Source organism: Drosophila subobscura, chromosome U, assembly GCF_008121235.1.
Source record: "Drosophila subobscura isolate 14011-0131.10 chromosome U, UCBerk_Dsub_1.0, whole genome shotgun sequence".
Classification (NCBI taxonomy): Eukaryota; Metazoa; Arthropoda; class Insecta; order Diptera; family Drosophilidae; genus Drosophila; species Drosophila subobscura.
In genome coordinates, this window is record NC_048534.1 from 12627901 (window position 1) to 12647247 (window position 19347).

Here is a 19347-nt window from a genome sequence, read left to right on the forward strand (position 1 = left end):
TTTGCATTGATTATTATTTTTTTGTGAAATTACTTATTTTCTTTTTTTAATTAATTAATTCATTTGTAGTTGTGTTTGTTGTTGTTGGTTTTTTTTTTGTACTTTAATCTTAACTTACTAAATCATTATGGTAGATATTAATTTATAAATTAGTTTTTTATTTTTATACGATTATTTTTAATTTGATATTTAGTTGATGCGATTGATTTTTCTGTTTGTTGTTGTTGTTTTTTTCTGGTTTTTCGTCTCCTTTTTGTGTTTTGCTATTTCAACTCGAATTTTGTTTCCTATTTAAATATTTAATCAGCTATTCCTTCCAGCTCTTCTTAATTTCGTTAAGCCTATGTATTTTCGCAAAATAAAATAGAAACAAGTTGTACTTTTCGTATTCTTCTATTCTGTTGTGTGCTTCGTTCGGTTTTAATTTTATGCTTTTTGCGAGAAAAAAAAGAAAAAGAAACAAACACACAAAAATTAGTGAGCGAAAGAGAAGGGAAAACATTTTCAAAATACATAAATTTTCACAAAAATAAAGGAAAGTAGAAGAAAATGAAAGCACGCATAGCGGGCAGAGGCGGAGGGACTGCGTGGGGCAGCGCAATCAGATATAAACGCAACTCAAGGATGCGACGACAGCCAAGTCGGCCAAAGACAGGCGCAGCGCCAAAGGAGGAGACAAGAACCGAAAAGCGAACAAAAAAAGAAGCCACCCGACTATAGGATACCCTCGCTACTCTAGAGGAACATATCGAATTATGCAGATGAACATATTTTCTGGTTGCTAATATATTTTTGAACAATCACAGACTTTTTTCATTTGCAGGGCTACAGTCCTCTTTGCTATCCACATAATACCATTCTCTATTTCCTCTTCGTGTAACGGGGTATCAGAAAAGCCAAAAACCGAAAGCCGCACAAACAACATTAAACATTCAACTAAGTATGTATATAATTTTATAATATTTGCGTTTTTGTGTGTGTATGTTTTTTTCAATTTCTTTATTTTCCTTCCTTCTACCCAGCCCCACCCCCGCATTTAGTTTGTCTTTCGTCAACGTCGTGCTGCACACGTGCTGGCTACACACTTGGGTGATGGGTGACGGTGGGCGGCAACGGGTGGAAGAGCCGTTGCAGCTTGCTAATTTGATGTTAACTTTTCTTCTCAGCTTTATTAACCATTTCCACGCACAGGCCACGAAAAGCTCACACCCCGACACGCACACACGAGCACACACCTCTGCACATAAATATGTACATATGTACGTACAAATACGAGTGCGAGGTATACCCGAACGAATCTGTCTCAAGTCCAAGAATTTTCAAATGATTTTTGTTCGGTTTGGTTTTTTTGTTGTTTTTTTTTTGCACCTAAAACCGAAAAACGAAATTATGGCACGTTGACGACGAAAATACTATTTTCTGGCTAGACACAAAAACGTAACAGGACAGAGTGAGAGACAGTGCAAGAAAGAGGCGAGAGAGACCACACAAAAAGAGCAAAAAATTATGATTTTTACTCAAGAAGCGCAACAATTTGTAGTTTTTTTTTAGAAACACTTTTTTCTGTTTTTTTTTTTTTATTTAGAAGCAATCTTTGGTATTTAGAGAAAATGTCTGGTTTTCTGTATATTTTGGTTTTTGTGTTAATAGTGAATGGGGAGGGTGTCTTTTTTTGGGTAGGAAATTGTTTTAAGTACCAGTCTTTTTTTATTTAGGAAAATTTGTTGTCTTTTTAATTCGATTTTTTATTTTATGTAAACTATATTGGATTTTTCTTTTCGTTAAGATTTCGAGGGAAATTCTTATAATCTTGCTCTATTTATCTTCAAAATCTTTTTTGTTGTTGTTAAGGACGATATATTCTTTGCACTCTTTATATTTTATGGTATTTAGAGACTTTATTTTATTGTCAATTGGTATTTAATCCAAAACCATAACATACTCTTCAGAACAGTTACACTACAAAATCGGCCCAAAACTATGGCCAGCGGACACACGGGGGAAACAGAGATGAACGAACGAACGAGCGAACGAACGGAACGGAACGAGCGAGCGAACGCAACGGATTGGAGCAACGGAATGAATGCCGCACATGACCAGGCGTGAGAGAGTAGCCTCCTCCTCGCGCTGCTGCTTCTGACCGAAGTCGGCCGCTGCGACTGCGATGTCTCTGTGTCTGTTTCTGTGCGAGTGTGTATGTTGGTGAGTGAGTAAGTGGATTGTACTTGAGAGCCTTATCTTAATAGTTGGGGCGGACCGTTATCTTGACCAGGTCCGATTAGGGATTGTTACACAAAATGGCGAAACCCAGGCAAATAACAGTAATTATCTGCATTACAAAGGTGATCCACAATTTGTGTACAAAAGCAGTTTGTAAGAATTTATGGGGCGATTGTTTTGAGTGACTTCTAGTGGAATTCTCTGAGTTTCAGTGCAACGCTTACGGAATAGTCAAACAATCTGAGGTGGAAAAGACCCATCCAAAAAGCAATACCATTTGGACAGTACACCATCCACTCAATTGACTTTATACTCCCAGTAATTCCAAGCATTTCGATGTGTGGATCGTTGTAAAAACATTTCGGTTAGAATTTGCTGTTCCGCCGCATGACGTCTGCGGATACTGATAACGACAGGCAGCCTAGCATGGATCACAGTTATCTCTAGCCTTAAGTTTCGTATTGCGGCTGAAAACTACAGCAAAGCGGGTGGACAAACAATCAGGAGAAGATAGAGCCTCAGCTGAAGCGTTTTTTGTTTGTCCGGAGGCGACGTGCTGGGCAGCAGCAGAAGGCAGTGACAAGAATCATATCACATTAAGATAAAGCATGCCTCAATGCAGTGCTTTATACAAACAATAATTATGTACATACGCGACCAATCGCCGTCACCGTCCACAACTGACCAGTGCTTCGACCTGCAAGCAGTTTCAAGCAGTTCTGTTTGGTTTATACATGTTTTCCTATTGAGCAGGGAACTTTGCTAATTTCGTACTGCTAGCGGAACAAAAGACGAACAGCCAGAATACACATAAAGTCGTCGTCAACTATATTTATTTTTACAAATTTGGCGAGAAAAATATAAAAATGTGCGGCAGCGTAATCAGCTGTTTGCCGTAATACAGAAGAGAGAGAGAGAGAGAGAGAGACAGTGCAGAGGCAGAGGTAGTGGGCCAAGAGAAAGCGGCTTGACATGTTATCGATCGAACAATACTATCGATTTGCTTTCCAGCTGCTTCGAGGTCAATCGAATGGAAGTGTGCTTGGGTATATGTGTTGAACACATTTCTAGGAAACTTTTTTTCGCCATTCTTTATTGGCAAACTTAGAGCATAAACACTTTGGAGACAAATTGCTTTTAACCACAGCTAAGCAGCATAACGTCATCGTCAGCCATGACTCAGTTTATTTGCTCTCTTTCTCACACTCACAGCCCACTAACACACACACACGCAAGCGATGCTCTGCCTTGCCTGATAGATAGAACGTGGGAGGAAGAGGGTGAGGCTGAGCAAATATTAATAAGTGAGAATTTAAATGAATTAAACTTATTTAATTGGTTTAATTAAAAGGTTTAGTATACGTAGCGCGCATGGCGTTCGAAACAGCAATCAAATTCACGCATCCCAAGAGCAGAGGAAGGCCTCCCAGTCCCAATCCCAATCCCCCATTGCCTCCAGGCTCCCTGCCGCTGAGGCACTGGGCCAATAAAAGTTCATTCAAATGACTTTATAGTGCACACGTGTGAGTGTTTGTTTGGTCATTGATGTTGAGTACAGTAAAACCAGGCTTTCGTGAAACATGTAATTCATGATTTTGCAATTTTTGCTGAGACCCAAAGATAGGCAATGTAATTTTCCGTACTACGCGGATAGAAAATATAATTTCTCAATGGTAGGCAAAACCTGTTCAAAGCCCATCTTTAGCTTTCATTATTCACTGTGCGGTTGTAGATGTTGGTGTGTCATGGCGCAGGCTGGATGACGTGATTGTCGTTGTCTCTCCTCTGCGCCCGCATATGATTAAAATGGGGAAAACAAGATAAAACTCGCTGGAGCAAAAGGAGCACTGCCTCTGCTGCTTCTCTGTGGTTGTCGATAGGCTTAGCCAGTGGGTCAGCAGGGGGAAGTAGTAGAAACAGGGGGGCAGCAAAATATACGCATGACACTCCTTGCCACCGCACACTCACACATATCAACACTAGCGCAGGCACGCGACACATGTACGCGAGGTCACTCACACAGGCGCACCCACCCGCACTATTCCACCGCTCCTTTTCACTGCCCCCTACCTCTCACCACAACCAATTCACCACACAAGCATGGCAAATATTATTAGTTTATTTTCCACATTATATGGTCAATAATTCATCGATTTTTACTTCAAACATCACTTATACATATCTTTATGTACATATGCAGACTGAGAGGCACAAACAATTGGTATTTTTCGCGAAAATAAGTAACGCGTTTTCTTTCGGCCGCTCGCTGCCTGGCTGGCTAGCGGTACCTAGCGGGGGCTGCTCTTCCTTTTCTTCTGCATTCTTCTTCTCTTTCTTTATTTCTCTTTTTTTACTAGGCGATGACGACAGCGTGCGCGGCGGCGCTTTTTTTTGCCTTCAATAACATTTACACTTTGCACTATTTATGTAATAGTTTTTCAATCGGTGGCGCGGTGTTTCATCTCAATTTGATTTGGGGTGGGTATGGGCAGGGAGGCGGGCACTGGCTGCATACTTGAGATACGGAATTATGTACATTTTTTCACATTTTTCCGTCGAGATGATTTTTCTTTTGTGTTTTACTACCAAAGAGAACAAACTACCAACACACACGCACGCAATCACGCACACATACACTGGAACGAGGCACGCACAAAACACACACATACATGCACACACACACTCTTCTTCTCAATGACGAAATTCTTTGCACAGCGTTGACAACTCTAGGTTCGGTTCTAGCTCTCCAAGCTCCCTCTTTCCATGCAAGAGTATGCGTATAAGCACATGTGTGTGTGTGCACGAGAGGAGTACTGTGGTGCTTTTCGTCATAATTTTTGCGTTGGGCAACCAAGCACCTTCGATTTCTTGACAATTTTTCACATCTTCACCGCTTGTTAATATACACACATCCACCGCTGATGCACAGGCATTTGATTAAACTTCTTTATTTTGCACACTTTTTGGAAATTACCTAGCACACAAAACACAAAAATTCGATTTTTTCCTCGCTGATATTTTCACGCGAATGACCTTACATCACACGCATACAATACACACACACACATACAACTAATACGCTGGTGTAGCCAGCACCAGGTTAGGTAGAAAATACCAAAAAATCTTTCGGAAATATACCAGAACGGGGCACCAATGTCAATATCGATATGTTGCTGCGATATTTTGTCGACATGCATTTGTCGTCTCGAAAATAATTTGTCATCTCTGTCATCTCATGTAAAATCAAAAACAAATCAGCTGATGAAAGATAAATTTGATTTGTTTTTGGGCGTCTGCTTGAAGAATCCAAATCAAAATCCGAAAAAATAACTACTATGCAATAAATCAAATCAATAATGCAATCAAGTCAAAATATGATAGAATTAAGCTAAGGACCCTAGTTTGAGCCCGTAAACGCTTGTTAAAAGTGCTCTACCTGAAGAAGTGAAAACGAATGACGGCACCATTAGTTACAAGATTGCCATTTCGGGATGTATACACATAGAAAGTAAATAAATAGTAAATCATTTTAATATTACGATTTGAAAAGCAACAAGCGGTTAAATACGTCCAATTCCATTTTCCCTTACGTTACGTTGTATGCTATTTTGTTTCTTGACCGTATTAGCTTGAAGCTTATTTTCTAAACAATTCAATAAACGGAAGTCCTAAAAGGTCTCGAATGTTGTGGGAAATTAATTCATAAACGGATAAAAATTATGTTTTGAGGGCTGAGGGTTTTATCCAACAAGTAATATTAAAGCGAACATCGAAATCGAGGAATATGATTTTCGATCATGGACACGCATCGGTATATTACGGTATATCTTTAAAATTAGATGGTATATTTCGACCTGAAAGTCATTCGGTGTATTTGATCGATAAATCCGCGGTCACACTGGAACTGTTTGTCATTGCGGGGTGTGTTCGTTCTGTGGTTTTGTTTAATTTAGTTCAAATTTAAGTTTAAAAGTTAGTTTTGAGTTCATTTTGTTGTTAAATATAATGAGTTTGGTTTGCCGCCTATCGTGAAACAACTGATTTCTGTATAGAGGTGAGTTCTCGTTGTGTATTTGAACAAATTCTAATGGTGACCCGCCCAAAATTTTGTTTGGTTTGTCCAAACGCCTGTCGTTGTTATTGTTGGTGTTGGCACATGGGCGTTGACCGAAAAATTGAAGAAAAGTCTTGAAGAGACGCGCTTAACTTTTTGACTATTGTTTGTTCTGAGGCAATAATTCCCAATAATCCAAATCCTTGAGAGACGCGAAAATGCTTTCACTGCAATTGTTATTTGTGAAAAATGGGAATACGCCAGAGTACGGCGGCCACCTGCTGCCCAATTGGATTTCGCGCGTCTGTCTCTTCTGAAGGCCTACTCAAATTTCCTTGTCGCTGTCGGGTAATGTCCTGGCCACTCTTAGGTCCTTTGACAATTGCAATTGCTCTTTTGCCCTCTTACACATTAAGTTTTGAATGGGTCTTCTCTCCGCTAATTAATGCCACTTTACACATCTACTTTTACACGACACACACACGCACACCCGTGTATGCATGTGAGCATGCTGTCTGCCTGTGTGTGCATTTAGCTGAGGCGTCTGCAGCGGCCAGCAAAGGGTGGATTACAAGCGTCTCAGTCGGCCGTTGAAATTATTACGAGTTGGGTTTTCTCGTTTAGATATTTGTTTTCACTTGCTCCGGGTTCCGGTACCCCCATAGGCCAGTAACTTCTGCTGCTTCAGTGCACCACAAACACATTGACATTGAGCGTATGTTTGTGTAGGTGTGTGTGTGTGTCTGGTCAGGTAGCGTGTGGTGCTCGTTCCACTACGCTTGCCGTACCGGCAACTGCATTTGAAATGATCCCTTCCTACTTATTCCTTCTCCTCTCCCTCTCGCTATCTTTGCCTGGGGGTCAAGTGTGGACGCGGCGAGCCGGTGCCTTATTGTTACTACTATTATGTCTCTTTTGTTTTGTATGGTTGCCTTGCCTGATATGTGTGTGTTGTCTTTTTACCTATGCGGCTTGTAGGGAGGGTCCTGCCACGAAATAATGCATTTGCGAGTATCCGTTTTCATTTTTGATCGCGTGGTGATAAAGCCAGGATAGGGTCCCGGGTCCTTGCAGTTGTGCCCACATTTTTAGCGGCCATTTTCCACGCCATAAAAATAACCGTAATTATGGATGAGTAATTTATACATTATGGTCGTGTGACACTACCATTGAAAACAGTTATAGTGCGGAAGCCGATTTATTTGTACCCTCAATTTTTGAGTGTGCAAAAAAAAACCAACAAAAATACGCACATTATAAATTATATTTCATATACAAACAAACAACTCTTAAGATTGCATGTGGGCATGTTCTCGAAGTCATTTCACTTTGAATTTTCCTAATCGTTTCTGGCTCAACATAAATTATGAGAGGATTTAAAGAACATGGAATGGTTTTGGTCATAGGAGAAAAAATAAAAGCTGTCAGCAATCCCTCTGTTGCTGGCACACAAATACCCGCCCGAAGATTCCTCAAAAGACTAATTGCGAGCACCCACTTGAATGACATTTTACTTAAAATTTGACATAGTTTTAATAGTGCTACACGCCCGCCATCCCCTCCCACCAATCCACACGTTCATTGCTCCTGCCAGAGCACGTATCAGTGTTGAGTGTGGCTGTGTGGGGAATCTATTAATAATACCAAACAAGCGCCCTCATTAATGCAATGCCCTGTGTGCTCACAGCACGCGGAAATCAGCCACCGAGAGAGTAAACCAACCGTAAACCGACAACCGACAACCTCTCGAAACAGGCCACAGCCTCCTCTGACTATTTATAGTGTATTATAGATAGATGCAACTTTGTTCGTTCACTAATTCATTCACTGACTTTTACTCCAAGCAGCCAAGCAGGCAACACTCTATGATGTGGCACCTGCAAGCTGTTCTGCTGACAGCAGCAGCAGTCGTCCTGGTAGCGGGTCAAAGCGACACCTACTACAACCAGCAGCCACAGCAGCCACAACTGCCCAGCAATCAGCAGCCGCAACTGCCCAACAATCAGCCACAGTGGGGTGGCAACACAGGGGACTACAATAGTCCAGGATACCCAGGCTCCCCAGGACTAACACCCAATCAGTATGGCAACAATGTGAATCCCCCTTTGACGAATCCTCCCTATCGAAGCGATGCAGGAGGCAGCTACAATGATCTGACAAACCAAAATGATTACAGCAAGCGACTGGGTGGTGGCTCCGGCTATCTTGACAGCGAGGAGCCCAGCCTGACGCGTGGCAAATCCTCGTACAATGTGAAAGCCACCTTCCTGGAGTCGCTGCACTCGCGAGAGCCCACCTACTTTATAGTGGCCTCGCGCATGGTGCGCCCTGGCCTGATCTACCAAGTGTCAGTGTCGATATTGCAGGCCCAATATCCCATCACAGTGCATGCGAGTATCTCCTGTGATGGCGTACAGATCAGTGGAGATTCCAAGGATGTGAAGGAGGGCGTGCCCGAAACACTGCTCATGCGGATACCCCCAACCAGTGTGACGGGAAACTATCGACTGCGAGTGGAGGGCTTCTATCAGAATGTGTTCGGTGGCTTGGCATTCCTCAATGACACACGCTTGGACTTCTCCCAGCGCTCGATGACGATCTTTGTGCAGACGGACAAGCCACTGTATATGCAGGGAGAGACAATACGCTTCAGGACTATTCCGATTACAACCGAACTGAAGGGCTTCGATAATCCTGTGGATGTGTATATGCTGGATCCGAATAGGCACATACTAAAGCGTTGGCTATCGCGGTAGGGCAAAGCACACAAGTAACCCATAGTTCTCGCTTATTCTCTTTCATTGTTCTCTTTGTAGCCAATCGAATCTGGGTTCTGTTTCGCTGGAGTACAAGCTGTCGGATCAGCCCACATTTGGAGAGTGGACCATTAGGGTGATCGCACAGGGCCAGCAGGAGGAGAGTCATTTTACTGTCGAGGAGTACTATCAAACCCGCTTTGAGGTGAATGTGACGATGCCCGCGTATTTCTTTACCACCGATCCCTACATTTATGGCCGTGTGATGGCAAATTTCACCAGTGGCCTGCCCGTGCGTGGCAATCTCACGCTTAAGGCCACCATACGACCAATTGGCTACTTTAGCAATCAAGTCTTGAACGAAAAGTTCCGCCTGGGCCGCAGTCCCTTGGAGCAGGCGAATCGCTATAATGAACGCTGGCGCTACAACAATGTCAATCAGAATCCACAGGTGCAGTACAATGTGCCACAGATATCGCAGGATGGCGCAGATCTCGGACAGGACATACTCTACCGAAATCAATATGTGGTCGAGCGACACTATCAGTTTGAAGAGGAATGGCCATTTTGGGTGAAGAAGCCCGAGTACCAAGAGTCGTACGACTCCTGGACGAGCACTTATCGTAAAGTGTTGCCTTTTCTGCGTTATTTTAATGGCACCTTTGACTTCAAATGGCCGCTGCGTGAGCTGGAGCTGCTTGTGCCGAATCTCTCACAAATGGAGATCCTAATAACCGCCACCGTGGGTGAGAAATTCTACGATGAGATCATCAGCGGCTACTCCGTGGCGCGTGTCTACAACTCGAGTCTGCGTGTGGCCTTCCTGGGCGAGTCGCCGCAAGTCTTTAAGCCTGCCATGCCCTTTACCACATATTTGGCTGTGGAATATCATGATGGTTCGGCCATTGATCCTTTGCTCCTGCGACAGGGCTTGATGGAGGTCACGGGCTTTGTGGAGAGTCGCAGCGGTGGACGCCGCGACTGGCCCGCCCAGCGGCTGGCCATGTCACAGCAAAGCGATGGCGTCTGGGAGGTCAAAGTGGACATACGCAACGATTTGAATCTGGATGATCGGCCACAGAGCAGGGACTTCCTCAATGGCATACAGAACATGCGCCTGCAGGCGGTGTTTATCGATCCTCGTGGCGATCGTGTGCAGACAGAGCTGCTGCTAGTGTCCCACTATTCACCGAGGAATCAGCACATAAAGATCACAACCAGCACAGAGGCCCCCGTGGTGGGCGAGTACATAATATTCCACATCAGGACCAACTTTTATCTGGAAGAGTTCAATTACTTGATCATGTCCAAGGGTGTGATCATTGTCAACGATCGCGAGACCATCACGGAGGGCATCAAGACCATTGCCGTGGTGCTGAGTGCCGAAATGGCGCCCATGGCCACGATGGTCGTGTGGAAGATCACACCGCAGGGACAGGTGGTGGCGGATTCGCTTACCTTCCCCGTCAATGGCATTTCCAGGAATAATTTCACCGTGTACATCAATAATCGCAAAGCCCGAACTGGAGAGAAGGTGGAGGTGGCCATATTTGGTGAGCCCGGCTCCTATGTGGGCCTCTCGGGCATTGACAGCGCCTTCTACACCATGCAGGCGGGCAATGAGCTGACCTACGCCAAGATTATCACCAAAATGTCCAACTTTGATGAGCAAACAAATGGCACATACAAACACATTTGGTACTCGCATGAGGGCAATCCCGATGAGCTGGTTTACTTCCCTGCGTCGTCCTTCGGCATAGATGCCAATCGCACGTTCGAGTACAGTGGATTGATTGTCTTCACGGATGGCTATGTGCCGCGACGCCAGGACACTTGCAATCGTACCCTGGGCTATGGCGAGTGCCTGAGTGGACGCTGCTACCGGCTGGAGAAGCAATGCGACGGGCTGTTTGACTGTGACGATGGCACAGACGAGATTGGCTGCCACACCAGGAATGACACGGAGTTGCTCAACTATCGCAAATATCGTTTCAATCGCGTGCTGCGCCACTACGAGAATGTGTGGCTGTGGCGGGATGTCAACATTGGGCCACATGGTCGCTACATCTTCAATGTGGAAGTGCCCGATCGTCCGGCCTACTGGATGGTGAGTGCGTTCAGTGTGAGCCCCTCCAAGGGCTTCGGGATGCTCAACAAGGCCCTCGAGTATGTGGGCGTGCAGCCGTTCTTCATCAATGTGGAAATGCCAGAGACCTGCAGGCAGGGCGAGCAAGTGGGCGTGCGCGTGACCGTTTTCAACTATATGACCACGCCCATTGAGGCTACGGTGGTGCTGCACGGCAGTCCGGACTATAAGTTCGTGCACGTCGAAGAGGATGGCATTGTGCGGTCGTATAACCCACGCATAAGCGGCGGCGAGCATCAATTCTTCATTTACTTGGATGCCCAAGGCACGACAGTGGTGTATGTGCCAGTGGTGCCACAGCGACTGGGAGATGTGGATGTCACACTGCATGTGGCCACCCTGCTGGGCACGGACACCATCACGAGGCGGCTGCATGTCGAGTCCGATGGCCTGCCACAGTATCGCCATCAGTCGGTGCTGCTGGATCTCTCGAATCGTGCCTATGTGCTGGAGTATATGCATGTGAACGTGACACAGACACCAGAGATACCCTACCAGGTGGATCGTTACTTTGTCTACGGTTCGAATCGCGCTCGAATCTCTGTGGTGGGTGATGTGGTGGGTCCCATCTTTCCCACAATGCCCGTGAATGCCAGCTCCTTGCTGTACCTGCCCATGGAGTCGGCCGAACAGAATGCTTTCAGCTTTGCCGCCAATCTGTACACGATTATGTACATGCGACTGATCAATCAGAGGAACAAAACGCTGGAGAAGAATGCCTTCTATCACATGAACATTGGCTATCAGCGGCAGTTGAGTTTCATGCGGCAGGATGGCAGCTTTTCGCTCTTCCGTTCGGACTGGAACAACTCGGACTCGTCGGTGTGGCTGACCAGCTATTGCCTGCGCATCTTCCAGGAGGCCAGCTTCTACGAGTGGGAGAACTTTATCTGGATCGATGCCACGATCATTGAGAAGAATATGCGCTGGCTGCTGCAGCATCAGACGCCAGAGGGTGCCTTCTATGAGGTTACCTGGATGCCGGATCGTAAAATCAATCGCACGAATTTCGCCAGCTATACGCATTTGAGGAATCGTAATATTACGCTGACATCGCATGTTCTCATCACCTTGGCCACTGTCAAAGATCTGTCCGGGACTCTGGGCTCACGTGTGGCCTTGGCCACGCAGCGTGCTGTGGCCTGGATTGAGCGAAACATGCAATTCCTGCAGGAGACACCCGAACCGTATGATGTGGCCATCACAGCGTATGCTCTGCAGTTGTGTAATTCACCCATTGCCGAGCATGTCTTTGGCATATTGCGCAAGCATGCCAGAACCATAGGAGAATTTATGTATTGGGGAAATCGAGAGATACCCCAGCCGCCGCGCAAGCTGGAAAATCAAAAATGGTTCTCACTGCCACGACTGCCATACGAATATGATTCATTGAATATCGAAACGACTGCTTATGCTCTGTTGGTGTATGTGGCACGTCGCGAGTTCTTTGTGGATCCCATTGTGCGTTGGTTGAACTCGCAGCGATTGAATGATGGTGGCTGGGATTCGACACAAGATACAAGTGCTGCCCTAAAAGCGCTGGTGGAGTACACAGTGAGGTCCAGGATTCGCGAAGTCTCCTCGCTTAGTGTGGAAATAGAGGCCTCGTCGACGGGTGGCAAGACACAAACGCTGCACATTGATGACACCAATCTGGCGCGTCTACAGAGCATCGAGGTAAATATTACACAACTTAATTTTATGTTAAAAGATTTCTAAACGATTTTCGTTTGTCTCGATAGATACCTGATGCCTGGGGCACCATTAAAGTACAAGCCAAGGGCGCTGGCTATGCCATCCTGCAGATGCATGTCCAATATAATGTGGATATAGAAAAGTTCCAGACCAAACCGCCAGTGCCTGCATTTGGGCTGCACACCAAGGCCATTTTCCATGGCAGGAATCAGTCGCATATTTCATATGTGGCATGCCAAAAGTATGTTCAGCGCAGGAGTAAAATAAGTACCTGACTAACCCTTGCCTTTGCTTGCTTTTATAGCTGGATAAATACTGAAGAATCAGAGCGATCGGGCATGGCTATATTGGATGTGGCCATACCCACTGGCTATTGGATACAGCAACAGAAACTCGACAGCTATGTACTGAGCAATCGTGTGAGGAATCTGAGACGTGCACGCTATCTAGATCGCAAGATTATCTTCTATTTTGATTTTGTAAGTACAAGAAATGATTTTAAGCAATAATCCACTCTAACACTTAATTAAATCTTAAACCAACAGCTGGATCAGGAGGATATTTGTGTAAACTTCACCATAGAACGCTGGTATCCAGTGGCCAATATGTCGCGTTATTTGCCTGTTCGCGTTTACGACTACTATGCACCAGGTATGCACTCTTATAAATAACCAAAGAATGACAGAAAATAATGATTTCTCTTTTAGAACGCTTCAATGAATCAATTTTCGATGCTTTGCCCACCTATTTGCTGAATATATGCGAGGTATGCGGCAGCTCTCAATGCCCATACTGTTCTATCTACAACATGGGCTGGCGTGCCTCCATGTCTGTGTCGCTGCTGTTCTTCAGCGTCTTTATCTATCTGCTGAGAAGTCGCACGCATTTGGTACTGAACATGATGCATTTGCTCACATAGAGAAATCCATTGAGAACAATCCCCACTGCACAATTCAATTATCCCCACAAAATGCATTGCTAAAAGAATTAGTTTTTATTTTTATTTTTTTGCCAAACGAAATTGCATTCCGTCCCAAAAATGCTGGTCAACATTTTTGTTTTTATTTGTTTAAATATTTTTTGTTTTTGTTTGCTTGACCCTGACCGCTGTAGAATCGAATGAATGTACAAAAGCAGTCCAAGCCACAGAGTTGATTCATGAATTAATTTTGTAACTTTATGTTTAAACGCTGAACAAAGAGAAGATTTTTTACAAAACCAGACACAGAACCTCCCCTAAACCCACATCTAAAATGTAGCCACCTAAAACCTAAAAAAAGAAAACGTATTTTATAAGCTATATTCGAACCATCCATGAAATGAACAACCATTATCAATGCCTTACCACAGAGCGGGCTCCAAGTGCCGCTGGAAGAACGGAAAGAGAAGCGTTCGAATATTTTGTAAGTGTCTTTTCACAAAATGATGCCTTTAATAGATTTTAGAAATCGTGTTAGCAAAATGTAACGAGACAGAAATGTTTTTGCATGCATATCGAATTGAAATTGAAACCTATCTATATAGTATAAAATAATGTATAATCCTTACGTCTTACTTTTCGAATTAATTTTAAAACGAAAGCGTATCGGAGTCGCACGTTGAAGGAACCGTAACCGTAACCGTCCAATTTTATTTATGCAACTTATGAATCTGCATAGTTTGTAAGTTTTATACGTACTTTTTCCCCCACTCCACAAATAGTTTGTATTGTAATCGCTCTTGACAACATAGCCATGTAAACGGAATGAGAATATATCTATGCTCGTTCGTGTGTAAAGTCCGTCCCTACTTCCTCCTTTACAAATAAGAAACGAAGAACCGAATCTCTCCATGAAATACATAATTTTGTGTGTTTTCTTTGTAATGAAAGAAATGTGAAAAATAAACGAAAGTAATACAAGTGGTTTTATGTGTGTTGGGTTTTTATGGTAATTATAAAATGCAAAAGCACAAATGAGTTGGTTTTGTAATAAAAAATGTAATGGCTGCTCGAGTTCCTGGATTCCTCGATCGTTCAAGGGTTCATCGTTAAAATCGGACTAAATAAAACTAATCCAAAAAAAATTCAAAAAACTTGCGTGACTATTTTACAAACCATTTTTATGTGTAACATTTTTTTGTAGAATGGAAATGCATGCATATATGTATGTAAGTATGCACATATGTATGTATGTACATATGTATATTGCTTATGAAAGTTAATCATAGTAGCTACACATCTAAATAATGGCATTGTTCGTAAAAAGGCGTATAAAAATGTTCTTAAAGTACCCGCAATAATAACCAACCCCCAGCAGAACGCTTCGTTTACGTCTTCCGAAAGCTTAACAGGATAGGCGAAATGGCGTCTAGACAGTCCATGATATCCTTCCGTGACTTGGCACCCGTAAATACCACCTTGCCATTGACAAATATCAGCAACACAATTCGCGGCTTGACCATGCGGTATATGAGGCCGGGAAACATTTCTGGTTCGTAGGAACTAAACTGGCCGTGCACTTGATTGAGGTTCTCCAGGCGTATGGGGAAGCGCAGGTCCACCGTAGCCACAATATTCTGCAGCTTGTACTCCATAAACTTAACCGGGAAGCCCAGTTTCTGGAGAATGCGCGCAAACTTGCGGGAACCAATGTCCGCGTCCATCTCGTTGCGGGCTCCCGTGCATATTATTTTACCTGTCCGAAAGATGAGCGCCGTGCAGCGGGGTGAGTGCATGCGCATGATAACGCCGCGGAAACGCTTGGGCGAGTATTCCGAGTTGCGGGTCCGGGAATTGATGGTCTTGAGGTCCAGTTCGCAGTTCACGGAGAAGGTGGCCACAATGTTTCTGTCACAGGGTAACGAAATCCAAAGGTTAAGGCTCTTTTATTGTAATATTTGGGTGTGGGACTGACTGCAACTTAATTTCATGTTGTGCATCCTTCGGCTCCACCAGAACTGCGGGCTGCTGAGGCTGCAATGAACTGTGCGGGTTGATCACATGGCTGGCAGCCGCCGGCACAAGGTCCTTGTCTTCGATTTTAAAAATAAATTGCATTGCAAGTAATTTAACTTAACAAACAAATAATGTACAATTCACACTATAAAATCAGACACAACGAACAGCTGATTGGTCTACGCATGAGAAAATAGTGATGGAGTTGAAATTCCGCGATTTTGATATTCGGCAGCGGATTACCAGCTAAATAGCATCCCCAGCACTGAACATACAATTTTCTGGAATAAATTCATAAATTTCCTAAAAGATTAGCTGGTTTTGGGTACTCATTTCTGTTATATTATTAATAAAAATAAGGTTTACTTAAAAAACGTTTAATAGTTTTTCCATAGGCAGTGTGACCGCGATGTGATCGATAAAATATACCGACAGACCTTCGAAAATATACACAAATATGCCCTTGTATTTTCAAAATATACTGTAAATATAAATTAGTCTTCAATCAGATTCCTCGATTTTGATGTTCTATTTGTTATTACTTATTAATATTATTATATTATCTGGCCTTGTGACCAGAAATACCTCAGACATATATATACCGAAATATACACCATGTCAAATGTGACATCAATCTTTACCGGTTTACCTTATTAGTTTCAGCGCCACCTGGTTTATTTTGCTTGCAAGTGAAACTCTAAATTTTTGGATGCAACAGATTCTTGTTTTAGTTTTGTAGTCAACTTTAATATACAAAATAGTCTGTACATGGAGTGATTATCACAGTAAAAACTGAAAAGAAATTTAACTAAGGATGGAGCTGGCTCAATCAGGGAGATGGTACTGTTATCTTCTTAAAAATATGACATTACTAGTGCTAAGTGCTGATTTAGTTCTTCTTTTTCTTTTTGTCAGGTTGGGAAGATCCTAGCGTCTCTTGATATTGTCGCACAATCTGTTCCTGCACATCGGGCAGGCACGGGGAGTATCGGGAGTACTCCATGGTGAACTCTCCTTTGCCTTGGGTACTGGATCTGTGGAAGTATATAGATCATAAATGTCTACTCTTAAGTGGTCTTAAGGGTGCTGCCACTTACCTCAATTCGCCCGCATAGCCAAACATATCATTCAGAGGCACCTCTGCGTAGACAGTGAACCAACCTTCCGTTCCCTCGGTGCCCGTGATGATGCCATGACGCTTGCTCAGCTGCCCCATGACGGCGCCCTGGAATTCCTCGGGTGCTGTCACCTCCACCATCATAATGGGCTCGAGAATTTGCCAATTGCCATTTTGGAAGACCTCCTTGATGGCTCCGTGGGCGGCCAGCATGAACGCCAGCTCACTGGAGTCCACAATGTGATGGCCACCGTCCTGCAGGCGGAATTTAATGCCCGACAACCTGTGTCCGGAGAGCATGCCTCGCTCGGCCATCTCACGGTAGCCCTTCTCCACGCCAGGCACAAACTGTTTGGGCACATTGGTGCCCACCGTCTCGTCCACAAACTCCAGCAGCGTGTTCTGATTTGGCGGCAGTGGCTCCATCACGCCAATGATGCGGGCATACTGACCCGATCCTCCAGATTGCTTCTTGTGCAGGTAATCGAATTCGCAGGGTCCCACGAGGGTTTCGCGGAAGGCCACCTTAGGCTTGCCAAGCGTCACGGGGCAGCCATACTCTCGCTCCATGCGCTGGGCATAGATCTCCAGGTGCAGTTCTCCCATTCCCGATACAAGCGTTTCCTTGACATCATTATCGAAGAAGAAGTGGAAGGTGGGATCCTCTTTGGTGAATCTGGCAATGGCTTTCGAGAAGTTATCCCGATCCTTTGTGTTGCTTGGCTTGATGGCCATGGATACCACTGGCTCTGGCACAAAGATCGACTCCATGGCCAGGTTGTTCTTAGGGTTAGTGGTGAAGGTATCACCGGAGGCGCAGTCCACTCCAAACAGTGCAAAAATATCCCCAGCGTAGACCTCGTTGACATCCTCCATTTGGCTGGAGTGCAGACGCACCAGGCGGGCGATCCTCACCTTCTTATTCGTGCGGGCATTGAAGATGTTATCCCCTTGCGGAGTACGCCCTGGTAGCAGCGGAGGTACGTCAACTGACCGAAGCGTCCAGCCTCCAGCTTGAAGGCCAGACCCACAAATGGATCCTTGCCATCGCGTGCTGGATTGAGGACAATCTTCTCGGGATCCTTGCCCTCCTGCTCGATGAAGCCCAGATTCTCCACTTCTCCAGGATTGGGCAGGTAATCGATGACAGCATCCAGCAGAGGTTGAACGCCTTTGTTTTTCAGTGCTGTTCCCACCAGAACGGGGGTGAATGTTCGATTTATGGTGGTCCTCCTCAAGGCAGCCCTGAGATCTGCCTCCGTGAAGGGTTTCTCCTCGAGGAAGAACTCCCCAAAGGTCTCGTCCGCATTGGACAGATGCTCAATGAGCTCCTGTCGCCGCTCCTGGCTCTCCACACGCATATCCTGCGGAATCTCGTCCAGCCTCACGTCCATTCCGTTTTCTCCCTCAAAGTAGATGGCCTGCTCTCGTACCAAATCCACTAGACCCTTGCAGTGGCTCTCCACACCAATGGGCAGTTGGATAAAGGCAGCATTGTGGTTCATTTTGGACCGCATTTGGGAGAGCACGCGATAGGGATTGGATCCCAGGCGATCCAGCTTATTGATGAATGCCAAGCAAGGAACATTGTAGCGCTTCATTTGCCTGTTGACGGTCAGCGTCTGGCTCTGAACTCCACCCACGGCACACAGCACGAGGACAGCGCCATCAAGCACACGCAGTGCACGCTCCACCTCCACCGTGAAGTCCACATGGCCGGGCGTGTCGATGATATTGACATTCGTGTCCTTCCACATGGTGTAGGTTGCTGCCGACTGGATGGTGATGCCACGCTGTCGCTCCAGCTCCATGCTGTCCATGGTGGCGCCAACATTGTCCTTGCCGCGCACCTCGTGCATCTCAGCGATGCGACCGGTGTAGAAGAGGATTCGCTCCGTCAGCGTCGTCTTGCCGCTGTCAATGTGCGCGGAGATTCCTATGTTGCGGATCTTCTCGATGGGCCGGTGCTCAGAGAACTTGGCATGCGAGCTGTAGCCGCACTGTGGGAAAATCAGTTAATTAGAGGAAATTCTTACAACAATTATATAACATGCCGACTGGGCTGGAGAAGGTCTCCCCTGTTTAGGCCTTACCCGACTCAATGTCTGCAGTGCATTGATGCGTAGCGGCAGATTTCCCTGCAGTACACGAGTTATCAAAGACATTTTACTTAGTTTTTAATTGATAAATACAAATTTAAGTAAAAAACACGCGCTCAGTGTGAGCCCCAAACAGCTGACGTCTGACCTACAGAAATATACCAAAATATATCTTCTCACTTGAGAAATATACCGTAAATATGCCGCAATCTCAAATCAAATTCCTCTATTTTGATGTTCAATTGGATATTACTAGCTAGTTAGGAGTCTCAGCGCTAAAACTTTAATTTGATCCGATTTACCAATTAATTCTCCACAACATTGG

General features: G+C 44.8%; 3 protein-coding genes and 1 long non-coding RNA gene across 11 annotated transcripts; 1 reads left to right on the forward strand and 3 right to left on the reverse strand.

The window, feature by feature from the left end:
- Positions 1 to 87: 87 nt before the first annotated feature.
- On the reverse strand, positions 88 to 5318 carry LOC117902160. 8 transcript variants are annotated; one of them, XR_004649372.1, is made up of 2 exons: positions 1943 to 5318; positions 88 to 117 (listed from the first exon to the last, which is right to left on the reverse strand). It is a non-coding gene; the product is annotated as an uncharacterized LOC117902160 (long non-coding RNA). The 8 variants fall into 8 exon arrangements; XR_004649370.1 differs by lacking the exon at positions 88 to 117 and adding an exon at positions 245 to 431 and having other exon boundaries at positions 5195 to 5318; XR_004649371.1 differs by lacking the exon at positions 88 to 117 and adding an exon at positions 245 to 431 and having other exon boundaries at positions 5079 to 5313.
- A 798-nt stretch (positions 5319 to 6116) lies between these two features.
- LOC117901689 (CD109 antigen) lies at positions 6117 to 14767 on the forward strand. Its single transcript, XM_034812532.1, has 7 exons — positions 6117 to 6274; positions 8122 to 9026; positions 9091 to 12853; positions 12919 to 13112; positions 13176 to 13350; positions 13417 to 13522; positions 13579 to 14767. Exons 2-7 carry the CDS (start codon positions 8140 to 8142, stop codon positions 13788 to 13790), a joined length of 5337 nt encoding a protein of 1778 aa, XP_034668423.1. The 5' UTR covers positions 6117 to 6274; positions 8122 to 8139; the 3' UTR covers positions 13791 to 14767.
- Positions 14768 to 14987: 220 nt separating this feature from the next.
- Positions 14988 to 16144, reverse strand: LOC117901695 (TBP-related factor). Its single transcript, XM_034812558.1, has 2 exons — positions 15766 to 16144; positions 14988 to 15698 (listed from the first exon to the last, which is right to left on the reverse strand). The coding sequence occupies exons 1-2, from the start codon at positions 15906 to 15908 to the stop codon at positions 15179 to 15181; spliced, it is 663 nt and encodes a 220-aa protein (XP_034668449.1). The 5' UTR covers positions 15909 to 16144; the 3' UTR covers positions 14988 to 15178.
- A 396-nt stretch (positions 16145 to 16540) lies between these two features.
- Positions 16541 to 19173, reverse strand: LOC117901692 (elongation factor G, mitochondrial). The gene is given in 4 exon segments (XM_034812553.1): positions 16541 to 16840; positions 16904 to 17876; positions 17879 to 18923; positions 19017 to 19173. Coding segments are annotated over 4 exon segments (2235 nt in total). The 5' UTR covers positions 19089 to 19173; the 3' UTR covers positions 16541 to 16695.
- Positions 19174 to 19347: the final 174 nt, after the last annotated feature.

Excerpts from the sequence above, each read along its gene's own strand:
- LOC117901689 (XM_034812532.1), top strand. The coding sequence starts at position 8,140 with ATGATGTGGCACCTGCAAGCTGTTCTGCTGACAGCAGCAGCAGTCGTC. Across the intron at positions 12,854-12,918 it reads CGCGTCTACAGAGCATCGAG|ATACCTGATGCCTGGGGCAC; the intron begins GTAAATATTACA and ends TTGTCTCGATAG. Across the intron at positions 13,523-13,578 it reads TTACGACTACTATGCACCAG|AACGCTTCAATGAATCAATT; the intron begins GTATGCACTCTT and ends TTTCTCTTTTAG.
- LOC117901695 (XM_034812558.1), bottom strand. The coding sequence starts at position 15,908 with ATGCAATTTATTTTTAAAATCGAAGACAAGGACCTTGTGCCGGCGGCT. Across the intron at positions 15,699-15,765 it reads CAACATGAAATTAAGTTGCA|AAACATTGTGGCCACCTTCT; the intron begins GTCAGTCCCACA and ends ACCCTGTGACAG.